Source organism: Phocoena sinus, chromosome 4 (assembly GCF_008692025.1).
Source record: "Phocoena sinus isolate mPhoSin1 chromosome 4, mPhoSin1.pri, whole genome shotgun sequence".
NCBI classification, from domain to species: domain Eukaryota; kingdom Metazoa; phylum Chordata; class Mammalia; order Artiodactyla; family Phocoenidae; genus Phocoena; species Phocoena sinus.
The window spans coordinates 66,366,282-66,393,448 of NC_045766.1; the positions used below are offsets into that span (position 1 = coordinate 66,366,282).

Genomic DNA, 27,167 nt, shown 5'->3' on the forward strand with positions numbered 1-27,167 from the left:
TTTTTTTTGCGGTACGCGGGCCTCTCACTGTTGTGGCCTCTCCCGTTGTAGAGCACAGGCTCCGGACACGCAGGCTCAGCGGCCATGGCTCACGGGCCCAGCCGCTCCGTGGCATGCGGGATCTTCCCGGACCGGGGCACGAACCCGTGTCCCCTGCATCGGCAGGCGGACTCTAAACCACTGCGCCACCAGGGAAGCCCTGCATATGTATTTTTAAATCTCCTTCTGTGTATTTTATAAGCTACCTCAAATCACTCTGGAACAAAGTGATTTCGTGTAGATGGATAGATAGATAGATAGGTAGATAGATAGATAGATAGATAGATGATAGATAGATGGACTCTCTGTAAATGTAGCCTACAAGCCACGAGGCTTGTGGCAGTTTAGTTCCTCGACCAAGGATTAAACCTGGGCCACTGCAGGGCAGTGAAAGCACCGAGTCCTGACCACTGGACCACCAGGGAACTCCTGAGCCTACAAGTTTATAGTCATGGACTCTCAGGATTGGACAGAATCTTAACATCATATATTCAGCCTTATCTTCTGCAGCCCCAATATAAGAATTAACAGACACACTTGCTGTTTACAGCACTGACAGACATTTGTGTTCCTACAAACACACACAGTATAAGGATAAATACTATTTAATGCAACTCTCATCATAAAAGACCAAATAATGTATGGGGCATTTATAATTGTGTATGCTGAACAATAGACAGGGAAAACCTGGTTTTGATATTGATTCCCCTGCTTTCAAGTTTGTATGCCTGATAAAAGGAGGAAAACTTTCCACAGAGAAGTTTCAGTCTCTGTGCAGTTCCAACCCTCCTCCACTAGTCACACATTTTCCGGGGCAGTTATTGTTGGAGACATGCATATTGTGATGTGTCCTCCAGCCTGGGTCTTCAGTGACACCATGCCTAGTGTCATGGGCAGGAGGAGTATATACTTGGAAGCCATTCCTATACCAGGATGAATAGCAATACTTTAACTCTACACAAACCCAGCTACAGACCACATCAATGTATTCCCCCAACCCAAACTAAAAGTATCCTCTATTCAACTTGCCCTTTCCTGGATCTTAGAAGTCCCACGGCCTCTCTATCACCACTCTGTGTGAGATGAATGGTGATGAAGGGGAAATTGGAGTAGAAAGAGATGGTAATATTAGAAGACTGTATTTAAAATTTCTCACATTTGTATATTTTACAGAAACAAAATGGCCATGTATACATATTACTAAGATATTTCCTAGAACCTTAGAGGGGACTATGTAAGTAAGAGGTCTTGACATTCAAACTTTCTTAGGTTCACAGTAAATCTGTACCTGAAATGAGGCTTGGAGGAAACCCTTCAATGGGCTTTAAAAACTGAGCAATTCCTGATATGATGCACTGAGATGTACACAATATCACAGTATCACAGATGTTTCTGCCAAAAGTAGAGAACTCAATCTAATCATGAGGAAACATCAGTCAAACCAAAACTAAGTTACATTCTACAAAATAACTGGTTTGCATGCTTCAAAAATATCTGTCATGCCGTAAAGACTTGCGTTTGCCAGGGAAGGGTGGGAGACAAGAGAGGGTTGGATTGGGGGTTTGGGATTAGCAGATGCAAATTATTCTATATAGGATGCATAAAGAACAAGGTCCTGGGACTTCCCTGGTGGTGCAGTGGTTAAGAATCTACCTGCCAAAGCAGGGGACACGGTTTCAATCTCTGGTTCAGGAAGATCCTACATACTGCGGAGCAGCTAAGCCCGTGTGCCACAACTACTGAGCCCGCGTGCCACAACTACTGAAGCCCGTGTGCCTAGAACCCGTGCTCCCCAACAAGGGAAGCCACTGCAATGAGAAGCCCACGCACCACAACAAAGAGTATCCCCTGCTCCCGGCAACTAGAGAAAGTCCGTGCGCATCAACGAAGACCCAGTGCAGCCTAAAATAAATAAACAAATAAATGAAAAAATAAATACATTTATTAAAAAAAAAAGAACAAGGTCCTACTGTGTAGCACAGGGAACTATATTCAATCTCCTGTAATAAACTATAATGGAAAAGAATATGAAAATATACATATATATTCTTCTTCATATATATGTATATATATATATAACTGAATCACTTTGCTATACAGCAGAAACTAACACAACATTGTAAATCAACTATACTTCAATTAAAAAAAAAATCTGTCATGAAGCACAATGACTGAGGAACTGTTCTTGATTACTAAAGACTAAAGAAACAGAACAATGGAATGCAATGTAGGATCCAGAATTTTCTGTTGCTATAAAAAAACGTCATTGGGACAATTGGCAAAATCTGAATAAGGTATGTAGAGAAAGTAATCGCATTTTATCAATGTTAATTTCTTCATTTTTTAACTGAACTGTGATCATATAAGAGATTGTCTCATTTTAGAAAATATGCACCAAGACACTTAGAGTCAAGGTGCACCATATCTGCCTCTGACAAATGGTTCAGGAAAAAAAAAATGCAAAATGCCAAATAAGGACTTCCTGTGTCTCCTTATTTATCTCTCTCTCACGTGGGCACTGAGCAAAGGAGGGGTGGGAGTCAGGAGCAGCCCCCATACAGCTGTTCAGGGATGTCTGGAAAAGAAGCCCACCCACATTGCTCTGGAACACTGGGTGTGACTTGGAGGGTATCGGGTTTGTCTGTTAGGGACACTGCCAACCTCCTCCAACCTCCTCCTTCCCCAATTGGCCTCTGTGTTTCCTTGCATGCCCTCTGATTAGAAAAGTGTCCCTTTCCTCAGACACTTCTCTAAAGCATCTTCTTTCTTCTCAGTAGACTCTGAGACATAAGCTTTATGCACTTTTGTTCTATTTGATGAATTCCGGTGACCTGTAAGAAGGTGGAGGTCAAATTAGAAGAAGTACATGGCTAAGCTTGCAATGCACTTGCTTTTTCATTGATATAAAAAAGCATTTGACCCTAATCCAGTACACTTAAATTCTTGGCCCAGCTTTACTCCTACTAGATGTCCTACTTCAGCAAATATTAGATTAATAGAGCATAAAGCTGGGAGGGTTGGTAGGATCCCCCCCAAAAACAGAACCTGGTTTCTACTTCTATGAAACAGAGATTGTGGAGTTGAACTGAAGTTATGTCCAGAAAAGTGTTTTAAAACTAAAAACCATTAAACTCTTCAGTTCCTTTGATTTGGGTGACACTCGATGAATTTACTCGGCCACCTCTTATGCTAGAAAGTTCTCTCCTCATCCCCATATTATAAAAGAAGGGCAGGTCAGGATGACTTGGAGAAGAGAGGACCTGAGGTCCAGTTACCCTGACAAGAAATTCAGCTTCTCCAGTCACACAGCCACAGACAGCCAGAGCTCTAAGGAATGTGAGAGATCATCCACTTTAAGCCCCTCGTGGTGGCATCTGTTGTTTTCTGTTGCCCTGAACCTATTGCCCTGTCCTCGCTTAATAGAACCTCTATTTTCTTTCAGAAACTCTCTTTGCTCCAGTCTTGGTAGGGCTATCCATCAAGGCATTCAGATTTCTCCTGGCCTAACATGGCATCTTCCTTCTGAGAATTTGAATCTTAAGGTAAGTGACTCAAGTTTAAAAAACAAAAAACAGAAACCTGTTGGGTCTGACTTATTGCTATGGTGGCACTACGAAATGACTCTATTCGTTCCTGTTACTTAGATCTCTGAAGCTATTCTGGTTCCAGCCTTTTCCTAAATCTTGTTTTTCAACTTTCTCTTCCAGTCTGTGAATTTTCATATTTTAATCTATTTTTATATTTTTAGTTTTACTTAGCAGGAGTTAGTTTCCATTGCTAATAACAAAAGAATCCTCACTGGTACATCCTTCCTCTTAAAGATCAAGAATGTAAGGCCCAAAGACAGTAGGCTGCTTGCCTAAAGTCAGGGAGGAAGTTGGGACCAGAGCCCAAACCAAACCAAGGTTAGTCAGTTTCTCTCTACATCTGCTGCCTTCTCTAGAGCTACAGCAGCCTTGGAAGGAATGAACTATTCCACATCATTAAGGGACTCAATGGAATGAGTCATTATTGAGCTCTTAAAAAGTCTATTGGACTTCTGCTTTGGGCCATAATTGAGGATATGAGACCAGAATTTGTTCTTAATAATGAAAAAAAAAAGGAGCAATCCACATGTTCAACAGCCATAAAAAAGAACCAGTTACTGACATACATAACTATATGGATGTATCTCAAAAACAATATGTTGAATGAAAGAACCTACTAGACACAGAATGCATGCCATGTGCCTCCATTTATGTGACATTCTAGCACTGTGAAGTCCAGCATGGTAGCCACTAGCCACATGTGGCTTTTTAAATACAAGTTGATCAAAATTAAATAAAAATTAAAATGCAGTTTCTCAGTCACATTAGCCCTATGTGGTTAGTGGCTACCATGTCAGACAGTGCAAATTGTCGACTATTCCCTTCATCACAGAAAGGTCGATTGGATAATGTTGTTCTAGAAAACATACGTCTGATACATAATGACAAAAAAACAGGAAAGTGATTGTTTAGGGTCAGTGGTGAAGAAGGATTAACCACAAAGGGGAGTTTTTAAGGTAATGGAAATGAGGGGATTTGGGGGATAATGAAATATTCTATGTCTTGTTTGTGGTAAAGACTATATGGTATATACTATGTCAAAATTCCTCAAATGGAACGGTAGAATTAGTGAATTTTATTGTATGTAAATTATACCTCAATAAAGTTGATTCTAAAAAGTCAAGTGTTTCATGGAAGTACTTTTTTTTTTTTAACAACTTTATTGGGGTATAATTGCTTTACAATGGTGTGTTAGTTTCTGCTTTATAACAAAGTGAATCAGTTATACGTATACATATGTTCCCATATCTCTTCCCTCTTGCGTCTCCCTCCCTCCCACCCTCCCTATCCCACCCCTCCAGGCGGTCACAAAGCACCGAGCTGATCTCCCTGTGCCATGCGGCTGCTTCCCACTAGCTATCTAGGAAGTACTTTTTTAACCACTTATAATAATTATTAGATGTGTGTTTTTTTTATTTTGTTTTTTTTTTTTGCGGTACGCGGGCCTCTCACCGCCGTGGCCTCTCCCGTTGCGGAGCACAGGCCCCGGACGCGCAGGCTCAGCGGTCATGGCTCACAGGCCCAGCCGCTCCGCGGCATGTGGGATCTTCCCGGACCAGGGCACGAACCCTCGTCGCCTGCATCGGCAGGAGGACTCTCAACCACTGCGCCACCAGGGAAGCCCCTAGATGTGTTTTTGCAAAGATATAAACATGTTATTTGTCCACTAGACCGTATTTTGCTAGTCCCTGGAGATACAGAGATGAATCATAGCAAACCCACCCTCAAGTTGTTCACGGTCCAGTACAGGAGATGGGTCTTACGCAAAAATAGCTCAAATCCAGGAAGAAAGTAGCAGGTGCCCTTTCACAAGTGAAAATATCATGATTTAAGACATTAGAGGTAGGGTAGCTTCCTTTTACCTAGAGGGATGAGAAAGGCTTCCTGTTCTTTGAAGTATTTGTGAGATATATGCACATGGGGTTTAAAAACATTCTGGATGGAAGACAAAATATGGTCCAAGGTGGGGGACAAAACAGAAAAATATGTCACCCAGTGGACAGAGTGCATAAAGGAGAGCAGTTAAGAAGTAATTCACATGGATATAAATGAGAAAGGTTTGTGTTTTGAATACCTGAGTTTAGCAAAATGCACATACTTGGTTGCTAGGCGCTGAAAGGAAAAAGTGTACTTTTATCTTACATTGTGTCCAGAGTTCCAGGCCCTCAATGTTACTGTTTCCCTAAGCTCTTTACTTTCTCCTCCTCTTCCTACAAATCAAAAATCTTCACAAACAACATAATTCAAAGATGTAGGTCATGGTCAGAAAGGCAATTACCTTCTCCCAGCCTAATGCGTAACTTATTCTATTACAGTCTCTACCTAAAAGACTTAAGGTGTTGGAAAAGCATCTAACTTGCACAGCAAAGAAATAATTTATGCATTTGTATAGTGACCGGAGCCCCCCTGGGTGAAGAGGGTTGTAATATAAATGTAAGTGGCAATTACGGTAATGATAGTATAATTGTCACTTATTTTCCCAGGTTCTGGATGGTTGTGTGCCATGGGTGTGCTGTTGAATCCTGGAGAGTTTGCCTTTTGCCCTTGGTCAGGGTAGCTCTCTGCATTTATTTTCACAGTGCAGTAGGAACCAATATGTTTCATAATTATTTACCATTTAGTATCTGTCCCTCTTACCTAATAATTTTAGGATTTTTAAAAATAACAGCTATTGATGTCAGGGCATACATTTTAAATGGTCTTTTTTATAAATTAGGCTATAAAACTTTTGAAATTAAAAGCATACTAGGGCTTCCCTGGTGGCGCAGTGGTTGAGAGTCCACCTGCCGATGCAGGGGACACGGGTTCGTGCCCCGGTCCGGGAAGATCCCACATGCCTAGGAGCGGCTGGGCCCGTGAGCCATGGCCGCTGAGCCTGCGCGTCCGGAGCCTGTGCTCCGCAACGGGAGAGGCCACAATAGTGAGAGGCCCACGTACTGCAGGAATAAAAAAAAAAAAAGCATACTAAGTATATTTGCGAGTTAATAATTTCTCTGGGAGCCTAGAGCCTCTGTTGGTAAGTTAAAATATTTGGAAGAACGCTGCTTATTTCCTAGAAGTATATAAAAGTATATAAAAAGCCTGAAAAGAGCACTAGGTCTTGCCACTCAAAGTGTGATGCAAGGACCAGCAGCAGCTGGGAGCTTGTGAGAAATGCAGAGTCTCAGGCCTCACCCCAGACCTACTGAACTAGAATCTGCATTAACAAAGTTTCCAGGTGACTCGCAGGTGCATAAACATTTGAGAAGCACTGCATTAGGGACCATTATTTCACCTCTCATTTTATAAATGGGAAAGGCCAGGCACTTGATGGAACTTGGCCATGCTCAAAGGAAATTGAGTATTTTTAATTTAAGAACTCTATATGCTCCGGTCATCTGTATTTGCTAATAGCAGGGAATAAAGCCAAATACTTTAACTCCAATTAACAAATCTATAATTAATTAGTAAAATGATCTTCCCTCAAATTTCCCATTTTGTAGAACAAGCTGTTTGAATTGGCTGGGGCTCAGGCCGGCATATTTGTGAATTTCACAATTCACAGATGTTAGACACAGGCTAAGTAAGGAAGAGAATGTCGAGTTTTAAATAGCTTCTCCCTTCTATCCTGGCTGAAGCAACAAATAAAATATTTTTATGAAACATATTTTGAACCAAGATTTCTCAAAAGGAGATGTCAAATTGCTCTGGAAATGACTTTAGATTATCTTACAACTTTGATAACTTCTGATGTCACCAATTTACAGGTAACCTATGGTTGGAGGTGAAAGGAGGTTATGAACTTGCCATGTTAGTGACACTTGGGCACGCTGTTGTTTTTTGTTTTTTTTTTTTTTCCTGTTGGAGTCTATTTTAATTTAGCTTCTGAAACATATTTCATTCAATATCCAAATCCACAAAACCATGATAGGGTTACAGCCTGTATTCAGAAAGGAAGTGAATTATTCTGTATGTAGATTTTTTGATATTATATTAATTTTTGGATATATGAACAAGTTAACGGTTTTACTCCAAAGTAGCTCGAGCCAAAGCAAAACCAAAACCAGCAAAAACAATGACATAAATAAGAGAGTGGGAGAGACTGAGAGAGATGGAAAGAACTCGAATGTTTTCAGTAACAGGCAATTTGAAATAATTTTGTAAGCTTTAAAATAGTTGAAAATAGTGCATTATTTTCCATTTTAATATTACTTTAAGAAAATTATGTGTGTGTGTTTGAGGTAGGATATTTGAAAAACTCAGTAAAGGTTATTATTATTTTTTAATTAGGGAAAGCAAAGCTAAGGGGATGTGAATGGGTATCTCTTTTAGTTGAGACGAAGAGTGAGTTCTAGGTTAAATATAATCAAGGAATTTCCCTGTCTTTGCTATTTGAGATTGTGACCACAACAGGCGGTTGGCTGAAAGGGAGAATGAAGGGTGGGGGGAAGGGGGGGGGTGGAGGTGGAGATGAAGAAAAAAAACAAAACAACTTCCTAAGCAGCTCTGTGAAATATTTAGTTCCAGAAGCAGTTACAGAAGCCCTCAAATCAAATCAGTATTCAGAGACAAGGAAACATTAATTAGCTGGAGCAGGGTGGACACTCATTAGCTCTTGTTCTGTTGTGAAAGTCCAGGCTGCTGAAATTAAACTCTGATGCCATTCATGCCAGCATCCAATCACCAGAGAGACCAGAAGTTCAGAGATGACTCCAAGTTGCCAACAAGTGTGGCCACTATACGACAAGGACTCTAAAGCCGTGGTAGAGGGGGAAGAACAACTTTAGAGAGGATGCCCAGCTGGTAAGATTCGACTGTTTCTGATGTTTTAGTCCCTTGATGAATCTCATTGGCTCAAATCAAGAAACGCTCCGCCTCTTTGCAAATGTGTGTGAAGGGGGGAAGTGTCTACACTTCTATGTCTGATAGCATTTGACCCTATTGCTTTTAGCCTTCTGGCTTTATATCTATGTATACACAGGTATATGTGTATATGTTATAATACTGTTCTCCATTTGTTGATATCAAAGAGAGTTGAAGGAAATGAATTTTGAAACTTCACGGTGTGCCACCCTACAGTACTGTCCCGACCCTTACATCCAGCGGTGAGTTTAAACGTGACGTAACTTCTATCAAAACTTAATTGGAGTGCCTTGTGTATGATGAGTGTTTCTGCTGTGTACAAAGAGCAGCCTCTCTTTGTTTATGAGCACAGTGATATTATTTTGCACTTTCTGTGGACTTAAAGTGGTCTGTGGGCATCTCTTCTGGTTTTCTTTTTTAGTTCCTATCTGGATGTACAAAGTAACAAAGTTTGTAGACCATCTTCCCATGGTTTCTTAAAAAATGGTCACACCATTTTAAGATGTTTAAAACCTGTTATTTGTCTGGATCAGCGCTCACCAACCCAAGAAGAAGACATTTCACTGGACAGGAATAGAATAGTCTGTGGATGATCTTCAAGTCAAAAGAAACACAGAATAATTTTGATTTATACCTTAAAAATAGATAAATAGCCATTGTTATACCAAACAGATTGTGGCTTGTTATTTTGGCTCTGTGGCATATTTTCTTCTTGATTTGTTTCATAACAAACAGCATCTTTTGACAAGTCTGACTTTTAAAACTTAACAATTACACTCAATTTTATTTCTGTTTATAGGAAGGAACGTTTGCCTAGCACTAAGAGGGAATATTAGTGAGCATGCACGATGTGTGTGTGTGTGTGTGTGTGTGTGTGTGTTTCAAATTAGAGTTTGCTATTTTTAAACTGGTAAATGAAATCTGAACAGTGTTTTTCCAGTCATAAAGTTATGGGAGATATTCAAGTCGTATGTAGCAGTGTGATGTTAATTTAACAGTATGAGATTTGATGTTGGAATTTCATACTTTACTTTCTGAGACTAATGAGGGAGGTCCTCTGATGGCTGAGAATGGTGTGGGTCCAAAGGGGTTAACTTGTCATTCACTATGGTGCCTATTAGAGCCTCATCCCAGCAGTCCAGTGGGCTCTCTGGCCAGGACTCGGGTCACGTTGCTCAGGCAGTTAAGGAAACTGTGTGATCTTTTTTCATTAATAAGATTTGTTACCCTGTAAACATGAATGTGGACTATGTAGACATAGCTTCTTTTCCTGGGAGATTTTTGGTGGGCTGTGTGAGACAGCAGAAGAGGAAAAGTAAGAGAGAAATGTAAATGGAATGGTTGACAGAGTAAGAAAAGAAAGGAAGGAAAAAGAAAGAGAGAGAGGAAGCAAGTTTGTGGTCCTCCAGGTTGAAACGGGAAATGTGAATGATGATTTGATTCCTGCCTTGCTGTGTGCCATGAACAATAGTAGCAAAAATGAATGGCTCTGGAGTTCACGTTCCTACATAAGATTTCGTTGGTGTTGGGGAGTGGGTGGATAAAAAGCAAAACACTAAAGATTTTCTAGTTCTCAAAATTTTTTCCAGCCTCAAAATTTTCTACTTCAATAAAATCTTTGAAATACTATTTCTAAGAGGATAATTGTGATGAAACATTTGCTGTATAACGCTTCCCTTGATGGCATCTTTTTTTTAAAGTAGGTACATGGATCTATCTCAGCTCTGGAAGAAATTTTTTTCTATTGACTAGCAACCCACATGTCAATCATGTACACCTCTGTCCAGAGGTATTTCTAGTGATTGATGAGGGAAGCCTGTAAATATAAATACATGAGGAAATTGCTTTTCGGAGTGTCCCGGAAACCAGCTAATTCATGGAGCAAATATCACCTCAGTTTTTGTCAGATTGTAAAATTTAAAATAATAATAGTACTTTAAAAATATTTTAAATTTTGCTGAATTCCTGAACTTTAATCATGGTGAGTGTCACTTTTGGGGAAGGGGGGGCATGTTGGGGAGCTGTGAGATGGTGGTGCAGGGTGGTCAGGGAATATTTATTTGCCAAATAAATTGTTTTAGGCAAGATTTTGTACTTTCCATTTGTAATAAAAACTTAATCCGCAAGTAAACGAAAGAAAAGTATTTCCTGCCAAGCATCTACTCTGTGCAAGGCACTGGAAATACAAAAATGAGTAAGATATAGCTGTAATGCTTATTTATTTAACTTTATAGTACTTAGATATTTAATAACATATATTTGCCTCATATATTTTAACTGCTTTGTCAGATATTTCTAGACTACTTAGTGAATGAATGAATGAATAAGTGGGATATCACTATAAGAAATCTATAATAATATATATTGTCGAAGCAAGAATCAAACAATATTCTCTTTGATACCTAAGGAGTGAATGAGTTTGAGCTGTTTTTTCTAAGCAGACAACCCTTGCAGTTCTCAGTTTACAAAATCTATTTTAAGTAAGACCAAATTTAATCATTCCATAATCATAGTCATCTACATAGTTAAATTTGTCTTTTTCCTGACCTTGTCTTTAGAAAGAAATTATAAAAGAGAATTTTCAAAAAAGGAAAGAACAGGATTTCTTGTTATTTCTAACTCTAAGCTACCTTAATGCATAAATTTCTTTTTATCATAAAATAGAATAAATGAGAGCTGCTATTATCATTTACTGCTGAATGTCAATGCCATTCCTCAAAAGCCAATTTTAATATACATTTCAAAGTATGATGGTAATCATTCTCTCAGTTAAAATTGAGATTTCACCCTCTGTTATTTTTTCCTTTGCACCTGAACATATTGACACATTATGGATTTAGTTGTGCTCTGATGTGGATGCTAATTTACTGTAGTCTTTACAAAAACTTTTCTGAAAATCAAAACAGTACTTAAGCTATAGAGCTTAGATCTCCCCTTTGATGCTATTGACCATTACAAGAAGAAGAGAAGGTGGACAAATCACAAGTTTTGTCATTTTATTGCTAACTTAATTTTAACAAAAATAGATGAAATTATGCAAAATCAATAAATAAGAGCCAAAGGGTAAGATACAATTTCCTTATAAATTAAAACCATATACAGTGAGTTCTGTTTACTTTTTATTAGTAAATATTCAAAATGAATCTAAAATTTAGCATTTTACAAGTTAAACTTTTGTTAATTTATGGTTTGGGTTATAATTTGGGTCTTCTTGCACACTTTAGTTTTTAGAATTGCCGCCTAGTTTTTAACATAAATCTCTTTAACCAAGTAATTCTAAAAGACAGATTAAATTCCTCCAAATATCATTTTAAAAATAAACCAGCTAAAATGATAAAAAGGAATCCAGATTAAATTTTGAAACACTGTGATAGCTGAGGACTAAAAATAAGAGAAAGTAAAACATATTACTATCTGAACCACTTGTAAAATGATTTTGAGTTATTTTTTTCAGTCACCCTCTACTCAAAAGAAGCTTGAACTGTTAAAGTACTGTATGGATGAGTAAGAAGTATTTCCTGTGTAAATTACATATTGATTGTGAATTTTATGCTTTACTAGCTTAAAGGTCAACTTTATTAACTGTATTTTCTAAATATATTCCAAAAGGAGGAGGAGGGGAGTGGGTGACAGCGAACTTACAATGGATCATTTTATTTGTCAGATGCAATTGCATAAAGACAGATGTAGTCCTGTGTTGAGCGTCTTCCACTTGCTTCTCCACATCCACCCTACATCCTTCTTGTTCTGAATCCCAGGAAGCTGACTTATGAAGATTGCATTGACAGTTCCTTTCTCCTCTGGTTTCCTCTTGGGTTCAACCAGTGGGCACCTCTAGTAGGAGATCGAAGGGCAGGAGGAGAGTGAATTTGGGGTATATGTTTCCCTGCTGTTCTGCTAGGTTTTCTACGAAAGGCTGCAGGTCCTGTAGGGGCTCTAACCACAGTTCCGGACGTCTTGAGTTTGAGTAACTGCTCTCTCCTTTTCCTTCGAGCATAGGAGTGGTAACAATTTCTAGCCACTGCTAACTCCAAAAAGCCATACCATATCTCTTCTCCCTTGATCAATAGTTCCTTTATTAAACTATCTCCAACTGCTCTTTTATCAAATGCTCTTTTTCCTCCCAAGGTCATACCCAGTAGAAAAACACGTGAAAAATGTGCCCATAGTGTTGTTTATGTGCACATGGAAACTTCAAAATTTGATATAACATTTAATAATATAATTGCTGATGCCAATTAAGGATGTAGCCATCCATTTCAATGAGCAGGCCAGTTTTTAATGAGGCTAATCCATTAATTTTAGCTAGCTCCAGAGTCACTAAGTTTCTTTGTCTGACTGAAAGGAATGAGCTGACATGCTGCAGTCTGTGTAGGTTGTTATGTCAGTACTTGAAATGAAGCAAGGCAGAGGACAGGAAGGGCTGGTTCATAAAGAAATACAAAGGTACAGTTTATCAGCAGGGACTAATGTAGCCACCAGTTGTAGTCAAGAAAAATCTGTCTCCAACCCTTATAATTTTCACAAGAATACATGTCAAAAGACCTTTATGACCCACTGTAGTTAGCCAAAAGTATGATGTATCATAATTCTGTATGCTGCTCCTGAGCTGTGAGTGCATTTAAATGGCAGAGAGGCAGGGAAGTGTGTCAGCTGAGGGCACATAGGACTTGTCAAAAGACTATTATCCAATAGTCTTAACTCCACCACTCATTGATTATGTGACCTTCACAAAATCACTTAAGCTATTTAAGTCAAAGTTTCTTCATGAGATAAGTAGGGATAACAACTTCTGGCCAACTGTTCACAACTAAGACATTGAGAATTAAATATTAACCCAACCAAAGTCTGAAATGCATCCCCGTAGGGTATTGCTCAGCTCTTGTGGGTATGGCACAACAGTGAACTGGAGATTCCTTCCCAGCGACAATTGTGTCCTCATGGAGGCAAACCTTAAGTTCCATTTTGCTCTATATCATCTTTAAATTAAGCACAAAGATGATTATGAGTCTTGACATGACCTTGACTTGTCCCAGTTCTTCTGCTTTAGAACTGAGAAATCTAAAACCTTAGAGAGGTTAAGTGATTAGCCCAAAATCACACACACAAAAATAGTAGCAGAACCAAGTCTAGAATTCAAGTCTCTTCCCTGTTCAGTGCTATTTCTACCACAGAACATAACATCTTATTAGATCTGTATAGAACTTTATAATTAACAAAGTGTTATTCAACACAGTACATAGCTGATCCACTGTGGCAGGTATGGTAAGCCAAATAATGGCCTCCAGAGATAGCCACATCCTAATGCCCAAAACCTGTGAATATGTTAACTTACACAGCAAAGGGGTATTAGGTTGCAGATGGAATTAAAGCTGCTAATCAGCCAATCTTAAAATAGGTAGATTATCTTGGACTGTCCATGTGGAACCCAATGTAATCGCAAGAGTCCTTAAGTGGAAGTGGGAGGTAGAGAAAGAATAAAAGTGATGTGAGGTGAGAAAAGATTCAACAGATTTTGAACATAGAAGAGAATCAGGATCCAAGGAAGGCTGGCTGTCTCTTGAAGGTGGAAAAGGCAAGCAAGCACATTTTCCTTTACAGCCACCAGGAGAAACACAGTCCTGCCAACACCTTGATTTCAGCCCGGTGAGATCTGTATCAGGCTTCCAACCTATAGAACTGTGAGATGATACATCTGGGTTGGTTTAAGCCACAAGTTTGTGGTAACTCGTTACAGCAGCAATAGGAAACGAATTCACCACGTAATGGATTTTTATCCTCAAATTGTAGGTATGGAAACTAAAACTTTGTTTTGATTTGTTTGTTTAACTAAAATATTCCATGAGCTTATTTATTTTCTTGGTGCTGAGTGGGGAAGATAGAAGGTATGAGTGAGATACCATCCTAGACCTCAGGGAATCCAAAGAAGAGCTTCACACATAGAAATACTACAGTGAGGGCTTCCCTGGTGGCGCAGTGGTTGAGAGTCCGCCTGCCGATGCAGGGGACTCGGGTTCGTGCCCCGGTCTGGGAGGATCCCACGTGCCGTGGAGCGGCTGGGCCCGTGAGCCATGGCCGCTGAGCCTGCGCGTCCGGAGCCTGTGCTCCGTAAGTGGGAGAGGCCACAACAGTGAGAGGCCTGTGTACCGCAAAAAAAAAAAAAAAAAAAGAAATACTACAGTGAAATGTCTATTTAGGTCTTCTGCACATTTTTGGATTGGGTTGTTTGTTTTTTTGATATTGAGCTGCACCAGCTGTTTGTAAATTTTGGAGATTAATCCTTTGTCAGTAGCTTCATTTGCAAATATTTTCTCCCATTCTGAGGGTTGTCTTTTCATCTTGTTTATGGTTTCCTTTGCTGTGCAAAAGCTTTGAAGTTTCATTAGGTCCCATTTGTTTATTTTTGTTTTTATTTTCATTTCTCTAGGAACTGGGTCAAAAAGGATCTTGCTATAATTTATGTCATAGAGTGTTCTGCCTATGTTTTCCTCTAAGAGTTTGATAGTGTCTGGCCTTACATTTAGGTCTTTAATCCATTTTGAGTTTATTTTTGTGTGTGGTGTTAGAGAGTGTTCTAATTTCATTCTTTTACATGTAGCTGTCCAGTTTTCCCAGCACCACTTATTAAAGAGGCTGTCTTTTCTCCATTGTACATTCTTGCCTCCTTTATCAAAGATAATGTGACCATATGTGCATGGGTTTATCTCTGGGCTTTCTATCCTGTTCCATTGATCTATATTTCTGTTTTTGTGCCAGCACCATACTGTCTTGATTACTGTAGCTTTGTAGTATAGTCTGAAGTCAGGGAGCCTGATTCCTCCAGCTCCGTTTTTCTTTCTCAAGATGGCTTTGGCTATTCAGGGTCTTTTGTGTTTCCATACACACTGTGAAATTTTTTGTTCTAGTTCTGTGAAAAATGCCATTGGTAGTTTGATAGGGATTGCATTGAATCTGTAGATTGCTTTGGGTAGTATAGTCATTTTCGCAATGTTGATCCTTCCAATCCAAGAACATGGTATATCTCTCCATCTATTTGTATCATCTTTAATTTCTTTCATCAGTGTCTTATAATTTTCTGCATACATGTCTTTTGTCTCCTTAGCTAGGTTTATTCCTAGGTATAGATTGCCAACAAACACATGAAAGAATGCTCAACATCATTAATTATTAGAGAAATGCAAATCAAAACTACAATGAGGGGGCTTCCCTGGTGGCACAGTGGTTGGGAATCCACCTGCCAGTGCAGGGGACGTGGGTTCGTGCCCCAGTCCGGGAAGATCCCACATGCTGTGGAGTGGCTGGGCCTGTGAGCCATGGCCGCTGAGCCTGTGCATCCGGAGCATGTGCTCTGCAACGGAAGAGGCCACAACAGTGAGAGGCCCGTGTACCGCAAAAAGCAAACAAACAAACAAACAAAAACTACAATGAGATATCACCTCACACCGGTCAGAATGGCCATCATCAAAAAGTCTACAAACAATAAATGCTGGAGAGGGTGTGGAGAAAAGGGAACCCTCTTGCACTGTTGGTGGGAATGTAAATTGATACAGCCACTGTGGAGAACATTATGGAGGTTCCTTAAAAAACTAAAAATAGAAGCACCATATGACCCAGGGATCCCACTACTGGGCATATACCCTGAGAAAACCATAATTCAAAAAGAGTCATGTACCACGATGTTCATTGCAAGTCTGTTTACAAGAGCCAGGACATGGAAGCAACCTAAGTGTCCATCGACAGATGAATGGATAAAGAAGATGTGGCACATACATACAATGGAATATTACTTAGCCATAAAAAGAAATGAAACTGAGTAATTTGTAGTGAAGTGGATGGACCTAGAGTCTGTCATACAGAGTGAAGTAAGTCAGAAAGAGAGAAACAAATATTGTATGCTAACACATATATATGGAATCAAAAAAAAAATAGGTCATGCAGGACCTAGAGGCAAGACGGGAATAAAGACGCAGTCCTACTATAGAATGCACTTGAGGACATGGGGAGGGGGAAGGGTAAGCTGGGACAAAGTGAGAGACTGGCATGGACATATATACACTACCAAATGTAAACTAGATAGCTAGTGGGAAGCAGCCGCATAGCACAGGGAGATCAGCTTGGTGCTTTGTGATCACCTAGAGGGGTGGGATAGGGAGAGTGGGAGGGAGGGAGACCCAAGAGGGAAGAGATATGGGGATATATGTATATGTATAGCTGATTCACTTTGTTATAAAGCAGAAACTAACACACCATTGTAAAGCAATTATACCCCAATAAAGATGTTAAAAAAAAAGAAGAAATACTACAGTGAGGTGCAAGGAAGGGTAGAAGGCCCTGGCCGTGCAGGCTGGGGACTGCAAGTACGAAGCACCCCTCTGAAGGCAGCAAGTTTGAAGGGTGACTTTGGTTAGTAGCCTCTGTTAAGGTTTCTCAAAATGCTTCATAGTGAAATACATTTGACTCTTAGGAGGTAACTGAAACTGTGATGCCCAAATTCAGATTCAGGAAAATATAGTAATATACACATTCACTTCTGATGCTGTCAGGGATTCAGAGAGCTGTTACATCGATACCCTGAGACTATGACTTGATAAGTCCAGGTGGAGCTTCGGAATTGCATTGTTAACAAAAACAAACAATTTTGATTCATGAACGTCTCAGACCACTCTTGGGAAAAAACAGCTGCAGGCCTTCTGGTGGTATAAGTTTCCCAGTTAATTTTAGGTTTAAATTACACTGATGCCTCCCTCTGAGAAATTGAGGGTGAGGGCAAGGAATGCAAAAGCAGCATTTTTATCAAGCACACCAGATGATTGGTTTGTATGCACACCCAATTTTGAGAGAGTGAGACAAACTTGGACCCAATGTCCCAGTTGAAGCTCGTAAAAAGGTACCCCCAGTGGTATGAACAGCAGAGACCACGTGCCTTTCCAAAGGCAGACTTCATGTTCTCACTTTACTTAAAAGCCAAATGGATTGTGAGATTAAAGTGGCAATTTTCAATCTGTTTCAAGTCAAGAGAGCCAAGTTTTTGATTAGCTGTTTTGTAGCTCAAATTTGTCCTGACAGGGTTTCTATCTCCTTTAAAGAACTCACCAAGGAATACTCCTCAAGCAACAAGTGATGGATGGATAAAGCACTATAATTATGATCAAAGTCCAAAGACTCCAGCCTATGTAATTATGCACTTCCCAGCCTCTGAAAGTCACTTTGTTCCATTTAAAATAGGATGAGACATGGACATGGGGTGGTGTGTACTTTTCGGTTTGTCAAGTTTTGGGAAATGACAGTTATTAACATTTCTGTTTTACCTTAAGCCATAATATTTGGGGGATAATTTAGACGAGAGAGTTGTCACTCTATTCTTATCATTTGCCTTCCAATCTTCACTTACATTTGACTCTTTTTATTATGAATTAGACTCTTTCAAGTTCAGAGTGAAATAATTAAGCTTAGAAGAATTATGAGGGCTGAAAATCTCCTTGCCACTTTTAAATTTCTCACATCTTTTTCTTTTGTTTCAAATGAGCAAACTTAATTTCTCAAGTTGAACAGCACCCGTTCGCACTTTCCATGAACTCGTGCAGCTCTCTCATAATTGAGGGCAATACCAGCATTATAATAATAAGACTGATAAAGCATTTCGAGTCAAGAAGTACAAAATTGGGGACTTCCTTGGTGGCACATTGGCTGGGAGTCCGCCTGCCAATGCAGGGGACACGGGTTCAAGCCCTGGTCCGGGAGGATCCCACATGCCGTGGAGCAGCTAGGCCTGTGTGCCACAGCTGCTGAGGCTGCACTCTGGAGCCCTCGAGCCACGGCTGCTGAGCCCGCGAGCCACAACTACTGGGGCCCGCACGCCTGGAACCCATGCTCCGCAACAGGAGAAGCCACCACGATGAGAAGCCTGCGCACAGCAACGAAGAGTAGCCCCCCACTCGCCACAAATAGAGAAAGCCCGCACACAACAACAAAGACCCAACACAGTCAAAAATAAATAAATAAATAAAAAGAAAAAGAAGTACGAAATTGGAAGCTAGTGTGATAATTTAATCAACCACATGGTTACCTAGAGTAGATTTTTAAAAAAAATTTATATACTTTCGGCTGCATTGGGTCTTCATTGCTGCACACGGGCTTTCTCTAGTTGTGGCGAGTGGGGGCTACTCTTCGTTGCGGTTCACGGGCTTCTCATTGCGGTGGCTTCTCTTGCTGAAGAGCATAGGCCCTAGGCGCACGGACTTCAGTAGTTGTGGCATGCGGGCTCAGTAGTTGTGGCTCTCGGGCTCTAGAGCGCAGGCTCAGTAGTTGTGGCACACGGGCTTAGTTGCTCGGCGGCATATGGCATCTTCCCGGACCAGGGCTTGAACCCGTGTCCCCTGCGTTGGCAGGCGGACTCTCAACCACTGCGCCCCCAGGAAAGCCCTAGAGTAGATTTTTAATGTAAGCTTTTTTTACAGATGGTGATATAGATTGAAATAAATAATAGAATACGTACAAATTTATGATGGGGTAACACTGCAATAGAGACTTTTGCCTCTAAAGTTAAGCGTGTCATGCCTTAAGATTGTTGATTGTATTTAACTTATCCCCCATGTTGATTGTATTTAACTTATCCCCCAATCATATCCTGACATTTCATCAAGGTGGTCAATTTTTAGAGCTTCCTTAAAAATATCAGGCTTTAGATATTTTATTTGAAATTCAGCATTAGCTTTTCTTTTCCTTTTCTGACTCAGTTTTTCCATTTCTGTGCTTGAACTTAGTAGTGTCATTTACTTCTTAACTACCTAAATAATTTATTGAAGATTTCCATGGGAAAACTCACTTTCTTCCAACTGTTTTCATTGCAACCTCCCCTAAGTAAAAAGTGCTAATAAGATGTATGTTTCCATTTTATTTTTCTTTTGAACACTTTTATCTCAGGCAATGAATGAAAAACTTTCTTCTTGACAGGATTTTCAAACTAGATTATGAGAAATCAAAAGTCAGCATTTCAATCTAATGTGATATATCTATGCACCTGCACAAGCTATTTTTTAGTATCCTGTAGAGGCTGATGTGGCTTTAATGAATATTTCAAGCTTAGTGAAGAGATCTCACTGGATGACTTCTCTTCACATCAGCATTGGTGTGAATGTGGCACACTTTATAGAATCTTATGTTGAATCATGTCTTCACTGAGTGAAAGGCTTGTCTGTGAAAGCACTACTTGCCCTTCTATCTGACATTTGAGGACCCACCTTATCTTCCTACATAAAATGTATATACAGTTTTACCTCTAAATCTTGAATATTTTCCTTCTCTACTTTTCTCCTCCCTTTCTTCTTTCTCTCTTTCATAGAAGCTCTGTGTATCTTTGCTTCTTGGGAATGTAGAATATTCCTGAAAAAACTAAAAATATCACAAAACAGTTTTTTAAAAACTAGTTCAAGCTTTGCTCTGCAGAAGTAAAATTGGGGCATTTTGTGAGAGAAATTATGACAGCCACATATCAAAAAACTGACAAAATGTATAACTTCTGGATTTTATTTAAAAATATGTTTTAGTATTGATATCTAGTTTATCTGAGTTGCTAAGCAGATTTTAAAGGAGTTTTGTAACTTAGCAAATATTTAAATAAACTGATAGATATTGTTTGTTGGGATGACAAGGAGGAATAGAAAAAAGGAAATGATAAAGGCTTAAATAGTCCAAGCTTATTGGAAACTACAAAATTATTCAATAATGTTCAGTAAATATTTATTAAATGAATATATGATAAGAAGTTTAAAAATTCAAAGTTTTTTTTTTTTTTTTTTTTTTTGCGGGACGCGGACCTCTCACCGCTGCGGCCCCTGCCGTTGCGGAGCACAGGCTCCGGACACGCAGGCCCAGTGGCCATGGCTCACGGGCCCAGCCGCTCCGCGGCACGTGGGATCCTCCCAGACCGGGGCACGAACCCATGTCCCCTGCATTGGCAGGCGGACTCTCAACCACTGCGCCACCAGGGAAGCCCAATTCAAAGTTTTTAAGTACTGGTTTTTGCTATATCAGATCTTCTAGCACCATCTGAATTAAGTGCAAGTTAAAGAAAGATTTTTGAAGCTCAGGTCGAAACATAAATGTCAAAGCACTTTAGATATTCTCAGATGAAATATTCAGATAAAAGTATTTGTGACTTGATATTATTGATATCAAAAATTATTAGAGAAATGACATGTTCTCAACAATAGTAGAAGCCAAAAAAACAAATCTAGTAAAACAGTTGTTTTCCATGTCATCTTCTGGCTCCATAATTTTTATATATAAATTATAATCATAGAATAATTTCAATATTCTATTACATAAGACCTTTCCATTTGTCATATATTTTGTATTTATGATAAGTAACTGCATAAGGATTTCATCGTATCAATGCAACTTAATACATTTATTTCCCTTATTGAATATTTAGGTTGGTTATTATACGTTAAAAATAGTATATAGCCACCTTTTTTGAGTTATTTTCTTGGGTTCATTTCATGAACCAAATATTTAAGGAAAGCAACTAATACATGTTCAATCTATACAAATTGCTGTGTAATTTACCCTTGTTATCTCATGTAATCTGTTTTTTCTTAGCTGTGTAATATGCCCAGTTTGCAGATGAGAAAATGATGCTCAGTGAAATGACTAGCTGAACCAAGATGACTTAACTAGTATGTGGAAGGAACTCTTTGTATTTTCACTTTTACCTGAGTCAGAATTTGAAACCAGGACGACCTGATCTAAAGTCTTTTCTGTTTCCCCCAGAATATGCTACCAGCTAAGAAGTAAGAGGGTTAGCAAATAAAAGTGTATATACTTTTTCAAGTTTCTGGAAAACATTGTTCATTAAAAGGGTATGCCAATAAATTTTGCCTAAGAGTTCCAGTTTTAGATATTATTTTTAAATTTTGCTAATTTAGTAGATGACATATGGTTTTAATTAGCACTTTTTTATTATTAACTAGGATAACTACAGAAACCACGATTACTAATTTTCTAGGATCTCAACTTCTGATCCTGTATTTTTCAAAAATGAGGATGAGACATAAGCCACTAAATATCTAGTATTTATTGAATTCTTATTATGTGTCAGAAACTGTTCTAGGCACTTTACACATTTAATTCTCAAATCACTTTAAGAGGTATTTACTAGTATTATCTATTACTAACCAAGAGACAGTAGTATAATGTTTAAGAGACTGGTTTTTGTGACCAGGGTGCCTTGGTTCAAATTCTCTGCCAGTTGTTAGATCTCCTAACTTAATCTCTGTGTTTGTTTTCTCATGCATGATGATAGTCCACCTACCTGAGTGAGTGGCTTTGAGAATTAAATGAGTTAATTGTACGAAGGACTTAGAGACAGCAACTGGCACATAGTAAGTGTTGTATAGGCGATAGCTCTTATCCTTATTCTACAGATGAAGACATTGAGGCACAGAGAGGCTGTGTAATCTGCCCAGGTTAAAATAGCTGGACACTGGTGGAGATGAGTAGGATCCTGATTTCTATAACATTATTTTTTTATGGTCATACCTTAATTAACTCTCAGTAGATTCTATGTAGGGATGAATTTTGTCCTTAGTTTAATTGTTTTCTAACTGTTGTTGTTTATTTTGAATCACTACTTTTGCTCCCCCATTGCTGTTAATAATTCACAAATCCCTCATTCCCTAATTTCTGTTATGAAATTTGGTGACGTAAATAGAATCCTCTTCCACATTCTCTCAACTCTATCCAAATTAATTCAGCCTTTTTTCCCATTTCCACTACCCATGTGACATTTTTTCCAGTGTGGTATTTTGACTTGCCACCACCTTGACCTTTTGTTCCTTGTACTCCTCTGCTAGCTCATCTTAACTGAAAGCTGTTCTTTCTCTGAAAATACCCATATTACCCATTGTTCTTCAGTAGAAGCAAAGTCTTTTTATTCAGAGGGCCAAGGGATGGACCTAACATATTTCACGTTCAACACTGCTGTTTTCAGATCATTGCTTACCCACCATCACTCATTAATTTCATGTCTTCTGAAACCTCTTCCATCAAAGTGATTTACTGAACTTCATGACAATACACTGACTTTAGGAGCTTCTCCTCGGTAACTTGGCTCCATTTTCTTCTTTACTTCTGCCAACTCTTTGGGAACTTCAGTATCCTTTTGATGTCCTTCCTATAATGTAGTCTCACATTTCCTTGGCTTCCTTAACTCAAGGAACTCCCATTTCTGCTCTGTTGCAGTTACTGACCCATATAACCATGTCCTGGACTTCCTCATTACTGGAAGTTATTCCAGTCCCAAATCATACCACCTCACACTTCCATTTCTGATCAAAATCTATTGTCCCTTTCCCTCTCTCACACCCCCAGCCTGCCCTGAACCTGTTCTGTCTGCACACTCTCACAGGCCCCCTGCAAAAACCCCATCCCTTCTTCAAGGTTTGTCTTAATTACTGTTTATTTCATAATGTCTTCTGTGCATATTTCCTTACAAGTTTCTGTCCACCTACTAAACCCTCACTACTCAAAGTGAAGTACATGGAATATTACAGAATCTGGGGTCCTGCATCAGTCCTACTAAATGAGAATTTACATCTTAACAAGAACTCAAGGGGATTCATGGACACTAAATTTGAGAAGCACTGCTCTAGCCTAGTAGTTCTCCAGGTATAATCCTGAGATCACAGTAATAGCAGCACCCAAGAACAAGGTAGAAATGCTGATTCTCAGGCCCAATCTGAGCCCTACTGAATCAAAAAAAAACCTGGAGTTGTGGCCCAGCAATCTGTATTTTAACACACTCTTTAGGGGATTCTGATAACACTGAATTTTGAGAACCTACTTATACAACTTTCAAGTGGTGGGACTGTCTTGTTTATTTTGATATTCCTTGAGTGTATATAGAAGGTGCTTTACAAATGCAAAATAAATGAAGAAGTGAATGGCTGAGTGAATAATGCTTTTGCTTATCATTGCAAATAATGTGCTATATTTCTTTTCTCATATGCCATAGAACTTTATTTATATTTCTGTAAAGGTATTTATATGTATTTACTTTAAAAAACTAAGCTCTTAATTATTTATGAATATATACCATGTCTAATATTGAGTCCTGAACATAGTAGGTATTCAATAATTGTTTAATTCAGTTAGAATGTTTTTGTTCTACATTTTTATATTTTTGTTCTCTCTCCCTCACTCCTTATCTACCTTTCCCTTACTTGATACATTGTTTCAGATCAAGTAAAGGACCAAATAGGAGATACAAGGCAGGCAGGGACCTGACCTATTGGAATTCATATCCATATAACAACAGAAATAAATCTTAGGGAAAAAAAAGTTGATAGAAGTGAAAAAGGTAAATGAATTGGGTTTGAGACTAGAGGTGGTGGCTGGCCACACCTATAATCTATTCCCTGACAAAATGGCTTTGGTTGTCATGTCAAACCATGTGAGAATGTGTGCAGTGCAAACACTACTAGAAACCAGAGGCAACTTGGGTCTGAAATAAGCTTCGCTAGTCATAGGGAGGTCTATGATTTTCATTGCCTAAAGAACTCTGTTCAGTCTCAACCAATGAGAATCCTGAAATGAAATTGTCAGGCTGGGTAACTAATGCTGCTCTTGGCAGCAGCAGCCCATGGATTCTTTTCATTGAACAGGGACAGACTATAAATAATAGCATTTGTATCACACTTTGTCACTTCCAAGAACTCCAGAAGCACTGACAAATAGACACCAATGTTCTATGCCAGGTTGCAGGTGGACATACAGGTTTTGTATACTCAGGGAGGAGGGCTGCTGTAACCAGATAGGAACTCAAATAATGATGTGGTTCTTCAGTTTAAGATTTTAGGCTAAAAATGACTATTCTGTCATTTTGGACTTTTTCTTTATTAGTCATGCCCTAAAATTTAGGTCTTTATTGGGGCATTAAAAATTTCTAACATAGTGAATATCTGTGCTAAAACAATGACTGCTTCGTATGTCTCAGTTCTATGATGAACAGTTCACCAAGGTCATTAAATATGACCCATAAACTAATTCCAACTGTCTCCCTCATAGAGTGCCCACTTCAATAGGTCTTCCTCTGGTGGCTTTTCTAGTCACACACTACAATCCAGAGGGCTGATGGAGGGGATCAATTGATTGTGTTTGCCTAGAAAGCCATTTCAGACTCTACATGGTTGTTCTCTGGAAGCCTAACATCCCTTTTGCCATTTTCCTGATCCTACGAGGTATGGTTGCCTGGCCATTGTGCACGCAGCCTTCCTAGGAAGGCAAAAGCCAAATGATGGGACATTGTCTTACATACATAAAAAAAGCCTCTGCCTTTCTACCTTTCCTCCACTCACCATCTTGCTTTAGCAGTTTCCAGAATAGAAAAGTTAACACTAAAATTCATGAGTTTCAAAATAAGTGGACTAAAGAATATGTATGAGTTTTAAAGATATTACTATTTATTTCATTTGCAATGAGAATTTTGCTTCTTTTAAAGAAATCAGTATTAAGAAACCTTATGAGATCAACTGCATTTTTTAAGAAGCTTACAGATTTCTGCATGGAAAGATTAATTTCAAAGGTTTTTACAATATTTCTTCAAAGGTTTATTATTATAATCTGCTACTTCAGTGGGAGTACATATTTTCTATAATTTTAAGCAAAATATATTTATAGTATCAAATTTTTGAGCAAAAAAAATAAAAGAGGAAGGAGGAGGAGAGAAAGTCTTTCAATGGCAGTGCGTGCTCAGATGTCATGGCCTCTTATTTAATTGCAAACTCATCCCCTTCCCCTTCCACATTTCCAATCCCCAGTTCCTTACTATGCTATTTTGTCCGTATAATACACATCACCTTCCAAAATACTACTTCATTTACTTATGTTTATTGTTTCTTACCTGTCTCTCCACAGTGGAAGGTAAGCTCCATGAGGATATTTGTCTGGTTTATACCCTGATTTATCCCAAACACCTAGAAAAGAGCCTGGCACATGTGGATGCTCAGTGAATAACTTGTTGATTGAAAAATTACGGAGAAGCAGTTAATTTAAAAATCCTTAGTCGCTGATGCTTTCCCTGATGGCTAAGGTACAACTTCTTTAAAATGACCGAAAAAATCTGATTGAGAAAAGGAGTTTCTTCTTTCATCAGGGATATGAGGCTTAAAAGGGTGGCGACCCAAAGTCATAGAGCTGGTCAATGGGAGGGTTGGGACTTAGTTAGCATCTCGCACTCAGGATTCAGTGTGCTTCTCACTAAACTTCGCCGCTTATCCTGTTTGTAAGCCTGGATATCTTGTTTGTCCAAATCTCTCATAATTTTTCAGGGTTTTATTATGTAAAACCCTTTCACATATAGTATTTGAGCCACAGAGCTATTATTAGTTGCATTTTATAGATAAAGAAGCTGAAGATAGGGAGCCAGTGACTTGTCAAATATCACACAGAAGTCTAATTGAGGGCAAAGGCAGGACTAGATTCCTGGAAGCTAATCTAATAGCCTTTGTTATTACACATTTCTCTTGCAACTGTTGATTTAACAAATGTACTGGGTACCATCTATGCATCAAGCCCTATTCCAGGCACTAGTGAGCAAAAACTCATCCCCGCTGTCATGGAACTGATACCTTCAGTTCACAAATAAACACATGATGTGCTGGGTAGTGCTAAGTCTCTGCATAAAAGCGAGGCAGGATAAGGGCTATGTAGAGAGAATGACAGGTTTGGAAGGAATCCTATATGAAATGGGATATCATCTAATAAGTCCTCTCAGAAGAGGCGACCTTTGAGTAGAGATCTGGAGAGAATAAGGAAGAAATCTGGGGAAGAGAGAATTCCAGGATGTGAGGAGATTGGAGTGGCTGAAACAGCGTCGGCAAGAATGGAGAGATGAGATGAGATCAGTTGTTAGGGAGCAGGGCTGCAGCGTCTAGATGTAAAAAAGGGTTGACTTTTCTCTCATAAGAATTTTATTGTCTTACATTTTAAAGAATTACTTTGGCTGTGTGCTATGTGGGAAACAGACTGTAGAGACCAGATCTAGGGGCTATTGCTCTAGATGAGAATTGATGATTCTTTGTACTAAGGTGATAAAGAGTGGTAGTATCAAGGATACATTTCAAAAGCTGACCAATAGAATTGTTGAAGCTTATAGAGAAGGACCTTATTTGGGGCTTGAGTGTCATCCATAGAGAGCATCTGGCTTCCACAGCATGGTGTTACCTCAGTGAATTCATGTCAATTCAAAGCTAACTCTCCAACTTGAAAGCTTAGAGTCCTGATGCTTCAGCACAAGATCATTTCTTTGTTAACACTCAGACTGATATATGAAAATGAGAAAGCCAATGTATCATCTCTCACAATGGGAAATATGGCCATCTTGAATAAGCTTCCTTCGGCTGATAAGCATATTCTTTTCTTGTAGACATATTGTAGGGGACAGCAAATTAGATTCAGGATGTTGCTAGATGAATATGACATGGCAGAAAAATGGAGGTCAATGGATAACTTCATAGCCTGATAAATCCATCTCCATATAGCTAACTCCATAAAGATATACACACTGAGAGAACCATATAGATACTCATGTTCTTGAGCCAGAATATACATGTGTCAGGACAAAGCTGGAGACCCAATAAAATGTACCTCTCTTCTTGTTCCTCAGCCCTGACAATAACCAACAAATTCTCTATCCTTGAC

At 39.0% G+C, this 27,167-nt stretch overlaps 1 protein-coding gene across 4 annotated transcripts in view; it reads left to right on the forward strand.

The window, feature by feature from the left end:
- The first annotated feature begins 8,521 nt into the window (after window positions 1-8,521).
- TP63 (tumor protein p63) overlaps window positions 8,522-27,167 on the forward strand; it is a 222,203-nt gene continuing 203,557 nt past the window's right edge. For 3 of the 4 annotated variants that reach the window (XM_032631612.1, XM_032631613.1, XM_032631615.1), the window contains exon 1: window positions 8,649-8,710. In XM_032631612.1, the coding sequence (XP_032487503.1) occupies window positions 8,649-8,710 (62 nt within the window). Of the gene's footprint in view, window positions 8,711-27,167 lie in introns of all 4 variants that reach the window. The other variant, XM_032631616.1, reaches the window with a different exon arrangement.